Source organism: Sminthopsis crassicaudata, chromosome 2 (genome assembly GCF_048593235.1).
Source record: "Sminthopsis crassicaudata isolate SCR6 chromosome 2, ASM4859323v1, whole genome shotgun sequence".
Classification (NCBI taxonomy): Eukaryota; Metazoa; Chordata; class Mammalia; order Dasyuromorphia; family Dasyuridae; genus Sminthopsis; species Sminthopsis crassicaudata.
This window is the reverse complement of record NC_133618.1, coordinates 421,844,744-421,858,438: the sequence shown is the minus strand read 5'-3', so window position 1 is coordinate 421,858,438 and position 13,695 is coordinate 421,844,744. Positions and strand designations below refer to the sequence as shown.

Below are 13,695 nucleotides of genomic sequence, written 5' to 3'. Positions count from 1 at the left end.
GCAAAATGAAATCCATTCATGGGGAAGACTTATAGATTACCCAATAAGGGCTCATTTTCTTGAGAGGTTGGAGGAAGGGAAGGGAGCAGGAGAAAGATTCTTCTGGTGGTATCAATTAGCCTCCCTTTCTGAATAATATGTCGCAAGGATTCTGCTATGTTTAAAATGTGGGAACCAGCTTTATCCCAAATGGGGTCAATAAAAGAGTTAAAATCCTCCCTGGCCATCATCACATGTGGACAATTTCCGAGTCTAATTCAGTGTTAAAACTAAAAAACAACAATGCTAAAAAAGCAGAAAATGAGCAAAGTCTGTGTTGTCCTAATTTGGAGCAGACTCGGGGCATTGCAAACTAATTGTCCTGGTGTCCAGTGCCTTCTAGTTCCTTGTATGCTTTCCTGAACCTTTTGCCTCCAAATGTATTTGCTACTAAGATAGATTCAGGATGATGACCTTCAGAGTATAACCTGACAAATAACATGGATGTTTTACCAAAGACTTCTGGATGTGATGTTATGAGATCAGAACATGTTAAGAACTAGAAGGATCCTTATTACATAAAATGGAGAATGGTAAAGTGGAATGGAACCTTAGAATGAAGAGTTAGAGCTACAAGTGACTGAATTGTGTATAACAGAATTTTAAAAGTGAAGGGAATTGAGGCATCATCTAATTCAGTTCTATCATTTTACAGGTAAGGGAACTGATGCTCAGATTTCTGAGTTTGGTGATTTCTTCAAGGTCACACATCTGGTTCATTTTTCTTCAATTACATAATGTTGCAGTTTTTTCCTTCTTGTGAAAGAGAGTCAAGGATATTCTAGTGGTTGGCACAGAAATAAATTGGGCAGGGGGAGTGCTTCATGGGAGGTTTGGGAGAGGCCCCTCCAGAAAATTAGCTTGGATGTGACATGAGTGCTCAGCTGTTGTCAATCTGGCCCTTGTGAAAAAGTTAGAAAATACCACCACTAAATATTATGTCTTGTTTTATTGATTTAGAGGTGGGGAATCACAAACTAACAAATTTACAAATTCAATAAAATTGTGCTTTCCATAACAGGATGAGTTAATTTGAATCCATTAACATTCCAAAAAAATTCTGAATTTTCAGTGTTAATTTTTATCTGAGACCCAACTCTTACATGTATCAGCACTATGATTGGTGAACAAGTCATGTACTCTATCAAAAAATTCCCTTTCCTCATCTCTTACATGGGGATCAAAATACTTGTACTGACTACCTCACTATGTTGCTGTGAGTAAAAGCACTGAAAGAAGTATTACATGGATGTTAGTTATCTTTGTTATTCCTTGCAGGGGAGAGTGGAGGAAAAGAGAAAAGACACTGGTGACAAGACACCTGACTTTGCTATGAATAATCTGTGTGACCTTAGAAAAATGACTTTCTCTCTCTGGGCCTCAGATTACTCTTTTTTCAAATAAAGGGTTTTTATTAACTAGTCTGCTCTAGCTATAAAATTCTATGATTGCATTCAGTATGTGTGTGTTGTTGTTGTTGTTGTTTTTTAAGCATTACTTCCTCCCTTTCTTTCATATTCAGTGCTATGTATGTTGTGGCCACACTTATTTGTCTTTGACTTCTTGGAAGAATGATGACTTGGCTTTCCTAGTTTTCCTCATACCTCCTTCAGCAGATCTTCTTTCCATTGCCTTCACCAGAGAAGTTCACAGCCTGTCTCAGCTTCTCCTTTCTGAGAAAAAAGAGACAGAAAGGAAGGAAGGAAGGAACGATGGAAGGAATGAAGGAACAAAGGAAAGAAAAGAGGAAGGAAGGAAAGGAGGGAGGGAAAGAAGAAGGAATGAAGGAACAAAGGAAGGAAGGAGGGAACGAAGGAAAAAGAAAAGAAAAGAATCCTTGGGTTGTAGCTCACCAGAAGCTAAAGGCTCTCTGCTAAATCCTGTACAGACCCCATGAAAGCCAAGTATTTTGACCTGGCCCTGGAACAGTCAGATGCAGAAGAATATGTAGCAGTCTTATTCATAGTTCCCTTCCCCGTGGTCATTTAATCCATTTTAAGCTGCCACCATGTTTCTTTTTATTATTATTATTATTATTAAGTTAGTAAAACAAATGTTTTCTTGTATATTGAAGTTGAAATAATAGAAGGGTTTAATCCCTCAGGAAGATTAAAATGACCTTAACGAAATCAAACTCATACAACAAGAGAGTTTAGATTTCCCTTGTTATTTTGGGGGAGAATTAGTTTGTTTTGGTCATTTCAGAGTCCTATAAGTCAGAGTTTCTTAAACTTTCCACTACAACCCCTTTTTGCCTGAGAAATTTTTACCTTACCCTGGGTATGTAGGTATATAAAATAAGTGTGCAAGTCAAGAATTTACTGATAATAAATCATAATTGCACAATCTCTTCATTTGATTCCAAGATCCCACATGATATTAAAACCACAATTTAAGAAGCTGGGCTATAGATAGAACACGTAACTGGAGTTGAAAAGATCTAGCTTTTTTCTTCAAGGGTCAGATTGTCCATTTAAAAATTAAGGACTTGCTTACTCTTTTACCACTTCACAATGGAATTGTATCCATAGGGTATTGGACATTAGAAGACAGAGGAGTCTGGAATCTGTGTGACTCCTTTAGCTGTGGTCAGTACCCAGTAAATACTTTATCTCAATAAGAATGTTCCTAAGGGTCTAGAGTGAGCAGAGTTTATGTGAAGTGTTTTAAACTCCTTAGAGGAAAGGAGCGCCAGGTAGAGAGATGCTGATTATTTTTGTGGCTTTTAAAAGGAGCAGCTTTCCCTCTTTCTTTTCTTTGCAACACCCTGCAGTGCTTGGGGGGACATTTGCTGGGAACATTCTTAAAATAGATGCATGGAAACCAATCTGTCAGGTAGAAGTGTGCGGGCGGTTAAACCCCCGGTTACCGTGGTGCTGAGCTGGTAGGGAAGTGATTAACTTCCCTTCCCCCTACTCCCCAAAAAATAAAACCAACCCAAAACTTTTTCAAGATTGAACAGGAAAGAATATACCTGGGACCCCTGGGCATGGACACTGACCCTTCCACAAACATGAGTATAGAGCAAGTAATAGGCAGAAAGAAACCAACCCTGTCCTGACTGTTGTTATTTCTGTGATTCTAGGCATCTTGAAGAAAACCAGGTCAGTGTGATAGAACGAGGGGCCTTCCAAGATCTGAAGCAATTGGAACGCTTGTAAGTACCTGGTCATCCTTTTCTGAAAAGTAGATTCTGGCTCAGTCTTATTGAGATCTTACAGATATGAAATACTGACTTTTAAAAGAAATTAAGAGAAATACTCTTGTATTTAGAGCTCCTGAATGTATTTTTAAAAGATACTGCTGTTGCAATCAAATTTAATTGTTTATTTTCTTCTTAGACAGAGAGACACATAGAGAGATAGAATAACAGAGAAAGAGACAGAGAGACACACAGAGAGACAGAGAAAGACAGACACACACAGACAAAGAGACAGAAATAGAGACAGGGCAAGAGAGAGAAAGATGAGAGGCACAAAAAGAGAGAGACAGAGACAAAGTTGGAAACAGAGATAAAGAAAGAGTGAGAGTAGGAAAGAGAGAAGTGAGAGGGGGGAGGGAGAGGGAGAGGGGAGAGGAAAGAAAAAGAGAAGAGAGAGAATGTACAAGCCACAAAAGTCTCCTTTCCTAAAAATGGCCTCTTGCATGAGTGAGGGAGGCATTCAGGATGAAAGAGAGCCTTGGAAATGAACTAAGGAGACCCTGGTTTGTGTCCCAGCTTTGATACTCACTACTTACTTAGTGTAACTATAGACAGATCATTTCAACTTACTGGGCCTCAGTTTTCTTCTCTGTAGAATGGAGAAGTTGAATTGGTTGACCTCTAATGTCCCTTCTAATGGTCCTGAAGTTATAATTCTGATTGTGTCTTTTGGAGTTTTCAACCTGACTCAATAGTTAAGCCATTGAATATTTGCCTCATATTAGATCATCTCCTTTTGGGTGAAAGAGAAGCTTTTAGAACTTCTTTCCATGGAAACAAGAACCACTATCAGATACTCCCTTTCCTAATTTTGGGAACAAAAACTCCCATTTCTATACTTTAACATTCTTTTTTTATTTTCCTTCCTTCCTCCTTCCCTCCCTCCCTCCCTCTTTCTTCCTCCCTTTCTCCCTCCTTCCCTTCCTTCCTCCTTTCTCCCTTTTTCTTTCTTTTTTCCTTCCTTCCTTCTTCCTCCCTTTCTCCCTCTTTCTTTCATCTTTCCTTACCTTTCTTCTTCTTTTTTCTTTCTCTCCCATTCTCCCTTTCTCCCTTTCCTTCCTTCCTTTTTTTAAGTTTAACTTTCTTTCAATTAGCAAAAAATTGCATTTTCTTCCTTCTCCCCAGAACTGGACCAGAAAAGTTAAACAAAACCTCTATAACAAATATGCATAGTCAAATAAAATAAATTCTTGAATTGACCATGTATATCTCATTTTTTGCATGATTTATGTACTTAATTCATTACCATTTTGCTAAGAGATGGTCACTATTTTTCAGGGTCCCCTGTACCCCCTTTTTGTATAAAGGAAATGATGAAGAGCAGATGAAGTTGGTGTACATCAGCATCAAACACAGTCACCAATGTCAGAAAGCTCACATGTTTCCACAAGAGAATAGCTTTGCCTGTGGTTTAAAAATAGGTCACCAGCTTTGCCTTTGTCAGTTACTGAATTGGAGCCCCAGAAATATGCCATTTACTTACTTGTTAAATAATTTTAACTATATGCCTGGTAACTTTGGTTGAGCTATCCCAGCCACTAGGTGAGAATTTTCAGTTTTTCATGGGTAATATGTCTATTAACTATATATGGATATTATTTTTTGGTTTTCTGGGTGATGAATACCAAGATGAGTTTTTACTGATGTTTTGGTACACATTTATTTTTACTGCTACCTTCAACATCATGGCAGACACTATATTTTAAGGTAGTACAAGTGCTGTCTGAAGAGATGGCTTCAATAGTGATATAACTTGCTGTAATTTACTTCTTTGGTCAAATTAAACTTTTTAAGAGGTCATTCAGTCAAAATGGAAAGATGACTAGTTTGTGGTGCCTTGTGTTCTATGAATGGTATAAGGTTGTATTTATTCTTCCTCTGTGGTTATTCTATAAGACACTACAGGACTTTGCATGAGGAATAATGATGTTGATATTACTTTCTGGGGACTCTGATAAATGATCTAAGACTTCACACTAGGTAAAAGTAATCTCACAATGTTTTTTTTTTCCATTAAAGTGGTTTCCACTCTTTAATTATCCTATTAAAAGTCTTCATAGAAGTTCTTGCCACTTAAATCAAAGCACATGGGTTTCAATGAATTGATTGGAAAGAATATAATTTATTTACTTATTTTTTGACAGGGTAATAGCTAAAGATTGAATAGTAGTTGATATTCAGCAAAGAGATAAACTATTCGAAAATTGATGACTCGTGCTTCTTTTTAGATTTTGTTCTCAAGGCAAAATATTTAAGTGAAATCTTCTGTTTTGATTTAGGTGTACATGAACATGTTTGCTGAGTCTGGGTCATTCATGTGAATCACTAAAAATACATCGTTATTTTCAAAGGGCCACAATCAAGTTATAATCTCTTACTCTAAATAGTCTTGGGAATAGAAGTGTAAATAGAATCATAAATTATTAATTTGACATTGGTTGCAGATATACGGAATTTGTTTAAATAAAACTTTGCAAATAAGCATTCATATACTTTACTTTCAGGGTACAAAGACAAAATGTGTTGGTGCATGTTTATTTCTCTGTCTTGGGCTAACATAATCATATAATATACTGGGCTGAGGCCTGGAGAATATCATGATTCCAAAGGAACTTTGCCCCTTTAAAAACTAGGGCTAATGAGCTGAGGAACATACATACATACATGTCTTTTCTATTTGATATTTTAATTCTGTTCATTTCAGTGGATCTGTAATATCATCAATATGGGTGTTATCTCCATCACTGAAGCTTACCACCTGTCCATGTCTTCTCATTCATTGTGATTCTTATTGATGTTGAACCATAAATCTCCCACAGTGGATCTGCCCTGTCTCCTGGAAGCCCTTCTCCAGGGTTTTTTATTTGTTTTTGTTTTTGTTTTGTATATTCCATGGAACTAGTGCAACATTCAGACCATGGATCTATTATGCCTTGTTATATACATGTGATCGTATTACCATCTTTTAAAAAAACTTTATTTTGAACTTAATCAACAAACAGAAACATTTCAGTATACAAAGAAGAACAAGACTGTATCTGTTAAGAAACTTAGTTTCTTTTACATAGTTCTCCTTTACAACTCAATTAGATACTAAATTGAACAATGTAGTAACAAAATAGCTCTGCTAGTTTGAGGCCCTTCTATCAGTTTTTTCTTCTTTGAATTTAAAAAACACCTTTTTTTTTTCCTCCGTGCATTTCACAAACCACTGAACTCCTCTTTCCTCCAAAGAAATCCTCTTGTTACAAACCATACATTTCCTGAATGATATCCCCTTATATTACTTCCTGTGTGCTACAGTCTATTTTTGCCTTCCTATGTCTTTCTATTGCCCTTATAGACTTTCACAATTAGAATTCTTCAGAAATTATGGTGTTCTAAGATTCACAACTCTACACCATCACTTCAGGAAAACACTGGTGCTAAAAAAGAATATGTTAGGGAGCAGATTGGGTCATTAAAAACACCAGGCAGTTTCCCAAAATACAATCCCAAATGCTCCTTTTGCTATTCAATTCTAGTTTCACTTCATTATGTATTTGTAGTACTTCTCCTAGATGAATTTACAGATACACTAACTCAGTTGACTAGCTATCCAGCAGGATGCCATAGTTTGGCTACATGCGTTCTTTATCAATTTGTTTTCCCAATTTGTTTTCAGCTATTATCTTGGATAATCATGGCTATTATCAATCAAGGGCATGCTGGAAGTTGAGGCAATCCACACAATATTGCATAAAAACAGGAATGTATAGAGGACTTCTAAATCTCTTGGGAATCATTTAGAAGTCACCCAAAACATTTTAGGCAATGACAAAATCCTTGCTGTGCATTTTTCTTTCTGTTTTAAATGCTACTTGATATGAAAAAGGTGAGGGTCATTAAACAGATACTTTTATTTCTTTGATCAATATATGTTATGTTAATTTCACATATACATAAATAATTCATTTTGGAGGCCAACCTTTAAGGGTATAGTTTGCTTAATTAAGTTAAATAAATGCCTTTTTTGAAGTCATAAAAACACTGGATGTCTTTGTATTCTTTGTTCCTCAATTGTGTTGAAGTCTGCTGTCAAAATGCACTTGAAAAAAATTTGCTTCTCCAATAATGTTTTCCTCATGGATACTTTCCATGTGCATGCAGAACCTCCCCATACTGATTTTATAAATTTTAGAAAGTAGGTTGTCATTGATGTTGCTCATCATGATCCAGACAAAAATTCAGCTTTGTCCATTTGAGTTTTCCTGGATGAATATTTAGAACAAATTCTTTCAAGTGACTATGTATCTAATTTAGAAAGCCCTGCATTATTCTAAGGTTTTGTGTGATTGGCACATCATCCTCAAAAAAGAGTATCTGGAAAGCTTACCATCTTTAAGGAATCTCTCTTCCATTTAGCTCTATGCTAAACATCATAATTATATGATTTCCAAGTTGGAAAGGACTTAAACAGAGATTAAATCTGACCTAGACACCCTCCCCCCAAAAAAGGATCCTCATTACAACACTGCTGACATTTGAACACCCAGTTGTTGTTTGAAGACCTCCAATGATGATGACAAATATCCTTGGTGAACATTCAGCTCCATTTTGTGTTTCTTGCTTAATATTAAAAATCATAGGGAACTTGATGCAATTCATTGCATTTTTCTGAGACTTTTGTATTATTTTGACACTGGCATGAAAGACACTTTATTTGATGAAGGCTTTTAGGATGATATTTTGTTCTATCAAAGCACATGCTTTTTTATTATATATTATCAATAAACAGTAAACCTAGAGAGGTCTTGTGTTCTCTGCATCATTGATGTCAAACTCAAACAGTAATGGGGATCTATTAATCTGGAAAAATTCCTGTGGGTTACAAATGGATTTAGTTTGAAAATGTAACATTATTAAAGCTTTAAAAAATAATGTTATCTATGTTTTAATGTATTTTTATTTCTTTTGCTGAATATTTCCCATTTTCATTTGAATCTGGTTCAGGTCACACTGAACCTAATAAAGATCTTAACCCCTCACCTTTCAGTTACCCCATTGAGCTGGTTAATCAGTATACCCATCTAAAAATAGAAAGTGAGCTGGATCTAAAACTAAAGAGAGGTTGTTGTATTTTTTTAGAGAAATTGTGCAGTGCTTTTAATGATCCATAATCTTCTTTGAAATACAGACTCATCTGAATAATCTTCTGGTAGTACAATGTGGCTATGGGATATCATGGTCTTTATCAGTATTATGTTTGTTAGCCAAAGGATATTTAGAAGAGCAGAGTAGGTATGTATACAATGAAAAATATTATATTATCAACAAGAAGTTTTTCAGGAGAAGTTGTGTAAAGGAGATCACTGAAATAGTATATCATCAAAAAAGGAAGTGAGGCAGTCATATGTATAACAAGAGCCACGATTACCTGGATAATTGGTTCAATACCAATGAACATTCATGCCTTTTATCATTTTTACATAGTGTCAAGAGATCTAGAACAGAGGTTCTAACCCTAGAGTCTAGGGATAGCTTTCAGTTAGCCTGTGAGAGATAACTATTTCAACATAATTATTTTTCTTTGGATTTTATTTTATACCATTATTCTGAGGAGTCTACACTAACCAACCAAGGGATCCATGACACTAAAAACATTAACTAGTGTTAATGTGGCTGTTTACTTGTATTAAGTTTAGTTGCTAAAGAGGGCCTTGCTCATCTTGTCTATGTCTCGCATTCTTCTAAAATATCCCAAGTGAACCAGTGGTGAATTTTTACTTCCTTATATTGCATATCGGAGATTAATATGGTCCAATCCAAATAATTTGATTGTTTCTGATGATTAAAATAATATAGGAATGATGACAAACTAGTCTCATTTTCCATGTTAAAAAAGAGAGAGAGAGAGAGAGAAGAGGAGGAAGAGAAGAAGATTACAGCAAGTAACACAATCTTTAGCTATTCCTTTCCAAAGGGGTTGTATCAATTCTAGGTTGTTTCCCTTAGGATAATGAGATAGGAAGGAACTGGGTAAGGCATAGCCCTGAGCAGTTTATGAAAGGTTTCATGCAATGAGTGAATGTCAGTCATCATTACAAAATTGCAATACAAGATGTGATGACTGAGATGAATGCTTACTTGCTGTTAGAAGAAATAACAGATAAAATAAGATAATAAGGGTGTCCTAAAAGTCATGGTGAAGTTTTAAGCTATTTTAATAGCCATTAATGGCTATCTTCTAATAGGCTTTTGGGGCACTCCATATGTTCAGTGTTTACATTTTTAAATTTCAAAGCAGTATATGAATTTTACATTTATGCACATGTATGTATATATACAGATATATGATTAATGCTGTGATATAAAATTAATATTGTGAAATATATGTATATGCTTATCAGATAATTTTTTTAATGTAATAGGTTTTTAAAAAAAATTTTCTGGAACTGTTACTTGTTTCTTCTATTCAAAATAACAGGTATTGTGTTAGGTATATTACAAAAGCTCATTCAGAGGGTACACAACCAAACTATTGAATAAATGCATTATTTCTCTCCTTCATTGCATCAATATCAAAACATTGCCATTATTATTAACTCTTTATCAAACCTGAGATTTTCTTTGTGAACTTTATAGCCTCTTGTGTCTTTCCTCAAATTACTTTAACTTTATGAAGAATACCCCAGAGTCTTATGTGGGCGTCAGCTGTCAATGCCTGAAACGCCATTGTTGACAGATTTTCAGTCATTTTATGTTGTTATTCTTTTTTTAAAAAAAAACTCTCTCAAAAATAAATTTTAAAAACCCTCCACAGTTTATATCTGGAAAATGTTACTTTTTTGATTTTTAAATATGTACAGTCATAATACCAAATACAAGTTCTTTTTGATCATCTGGAAAAGCATTTAAAGAACATCAAAGGCAAAGCCTTTTACACTAAAGCTAGCCAGAATCAAGATCACCATTTCCAGATTAATGTTTACAATAGAGTTGTCCCCCATACCTGGATTATCCCTACCCCTTCTCATTTCCATCCTCTTGGCTTCTTTGGATTCCTTTAAATCTCAACTAGCATCCCAAGAAGCTTCAAGAAGCCTTTCTTAATTCATTTTATTAAAGCTAGTGCCTTTTCTCTGAGATTATCATCAGTTTACATCATGTATATCTTGTTTGTGTATATTGTTTCCTCTATTAGATTGTGAGCTCCTTGATAAGAAATGATCCTTCCTTTTGTCCCTAATGCTTAGCATAATGCCTGGTACACAGTAGGTACTTAATAAGTGTTTGTGGACTTATTTGCTATAAACCAAAAGAAGAGAAGGTTAGGGGAGATTTAATAAACTTCAAGTTTTTAAATAATAATTATAGAAAAGACACCCTTTTCTCTTGAGAATAAAACAAGAGGAAAAAAGCCTGTGATTTTTTTTTCAATGTCAAAAGGCAAGGAATTACAAATAATGCTTTTCTTATTATTCTACATAATTTGATAGTATATTATGAATAGGGTTTTGGGGGATGATATTTCATTTACTTTTCCTAAGGAATTTTTTCCAGTTCTAAATTCATTTTGTTATAATTTAAGTTCTATATTTTTTCTTCCTCTCCTCTTTCTTCATCCATTGAGAAGGCAAGAATAAATAAAACCCATTATTAATATGTATAGTCATATAAAACAAATTTCTACATTAATGTTCTAAAAAAGAAAAAAAAAAGAAAAAAAGAAAAATATATATTTCAATATGCATTCTGAGTTCATCAGTTTTCTAACTGAAGCTAGATAGCATGTTTCATCCTGAATCCTTTGAAATAGTGGTTGGTCATTGTTTTGATCAGAGTTGCTAAGTCTTTCAGAATTGATCACAGAGTTGTTCCTGTATAAATTGTTCTCCTGGCAATGCTCATTTCATTTTGTATCAATTCAGTTATTTCTTTCCAGGTTTTTCTGAAACTGTCCCCTGCAACATTTCTTAGATCATAATAGTATTCCTTCACATTTATATGCTGTAATATATTTAGCCATTCTCCAATTGATGGGCATCCCCTCAGTTTTTAATCCTTTTCCACCATAAAAAAAGAGCTGCTATAAATGTTTTTACATATTGGTCTTTTTCCTCTTTCTCCGGTCTCTTGGCATGTAAAATAGAATTATTGTAGAAACTGCTGTATCTAAAGTTATGCACAGTTTAGCTTTTTAGACATAGTTCCAATTGACTTTCCAGAGAGGTCTAGTTCACAGATCCACCAACAGTGCATTAGTGTATCTATTTTCCTACATCTCCTCCAGCATATAGGATTTGCCTTTTTTAAATCATCTTAGATGGATATGAGGCAATACTTCTGAATTATATAATTTTAATTTTTGTAATTATTAGTGATTTAGAACAAAGTTTCTTAAATTGTGGGTTGCATTCTCATATGGGGTCACATAATTGAATGTGGAACTGAAGAATTATGATTTATTATCAATAAATGTTTAGTTTATATACCTAATTAATATACCTATATACCTGGAATTGTATAAAAATTTCTTGGGGTGAAAAGGGGTTAAGAGTGGAAAAAGTTTGAGACCCTAATTTAGAGCATTTTTTTTTCATATAGTTATTGGTAGCTTTGATTTTGTTTTCTAAAAACTGCCTGTTAATATCCTTTGACCATTTCAATTGGGAATGGTTTTTGTTTTTGTAAATTTGACTCAATTCCATATATATTTTAGAAATGAGTCCTTATTAGAGAAACTTGCAGCAAAGATGTTTTCCAGTTTCCTGAATTTCTTCTAATTTTACTTTCATTGAGGCAACTGTGCCACAAATTTTAAATGTTTTATAATTAAACTTATCTATTTTACTGTCTTTGAACTTTACTCTATTTTTTTTTTTGTTTGTTTAGTCATGAACTTTTATCCTATTCAAAGATCTGAGAAGTAATTTCTTCCATATTCCCCTAATTTGCTTATGGTATCACTCATCACTCCTAAATCACACACCCATTTTGAGCTTATCTTGGTATAAAGTAAGAGATAAATAGTCTAGTTTCTTTCCAAGTTCCCAAACAGTTTTTGTCAAATAGTGAGTTGCCCCTGTTACTGGAATCTTTGGATTTATCAAACACTAGGTTACTGTGCTCATTTACTTCTATAAATTGTGTACCTACCTAATCTGTTCCACTGATCAACTTCACTATTTTTTGCCCAGTACCAAATTTTGTTGATGATTAGAGCTTTGTTTTGCTAGGGCTTATGATTTTTAATATATGTTATATTTAAGGTGAAATTAATAAAAACAAACCATATTTAGATATCACCCTATAAGGTACCATCTTTATAGTAACTGTCAGATAGTACATATGGTATTCTCATTTATAGATGAAGAAATTGAGGAATAGAAAGATTTGGCTATCTGACCAAAACCTAGAATGTGATAGAATTAGGAGCTGCTGCCTGGTCTTATGATTTTTAAGTTCTTTGCACATTATCTGTCCTCACTAGTAATCTTTTTTTTTTAATTTTTTATTATATATATATATATATTTTATAATATTATCCCTTGTATTCATTTTTCCAAATTATCCCCCCCTCCCTCTATTCCCTCCCCCCGATGACAGGCAATCCCATACATTTTACATGTGTTACAATATAATCTAGGTACAATACATGTGTGTGAATATCATTTTCTTGTTGCACAATAAACATTAGAATCCGAAGATACATGCAACCTGGGCAGACAGATAGTAGTGCTAACAATTTACATTCACTTCCCAGTGTTTCTTCTCTGGGTGTAGCTACCTCTGTCCATCATTGATCAACTGGAAGTGAGTTGGATCTTCTTTATGTTGAAGATTTCCACTTCCATCAGAATACATCCTCATACAGTATTGTTGTTGAAGTGTACAGTGATCTTCTGGTTCTGCTCATTTCACTCAGCATCAGTTGATTTAAGTCTCTCCAGGCCTCTCTGTATTCCTCCTGCTGGTCATTTCTTACAGAGCAATAATATTCCATAACCTTCATATACCACAATTTACCCAACCATTCTCCAACAGATGGACATCCATTCATCTTCCAGTTTCTAGCTACAACAAAAAGAGCTGCCACAAACATTTTGGCACATATATGTCTCTTTCCGCTCTTTAGTATTTCTTTGGGATATAATCCCAGTAGTAGCGCTGCTGGGTCAAAGGGTATGCACAGTTTGATAACTTTTTGGGCATAATTCCAGATTGCTCTCCAGAATGGCTGGATTCTTTCGCAACTCCACCAGCAATGTATTAGTGTCCCAGTTTCCCCACATCCCCTCCAACATTCATCATTATTTGTTCCTGTCATCTTAGCCAATCTGACAGGTGTGTACTCACTAGTAATCTTAATACTTTATGATTTTTGAAGTGCTTTACATATGTAACTTATTGATTCTCACAACAATCCGATGAGGTGGGTACTATTATTAATCCCCCTTTTACAGATGAGGAAA

General features: G+C 34.6%; 1 protein-coding gene across 1 annotated transcript in view; it reads left to right on the top strand.

The window, feature by feature from the left end:
- The window catches only part of SLIT3 (slit guidance ligand 3), a 772,880-nt gene that overhangs the window by 59,216 nt on the left and 699,969 nt on the right, over positions 1–13,695 (top strand). Inside the window, 1 exon segment of the mRNA XM_074292023.1 lies at positions 3,125–3,196. Within this exon segment, the coding sequence (XP_074148124.1) occupies positions 3,125–3,196 (72 nt within the window).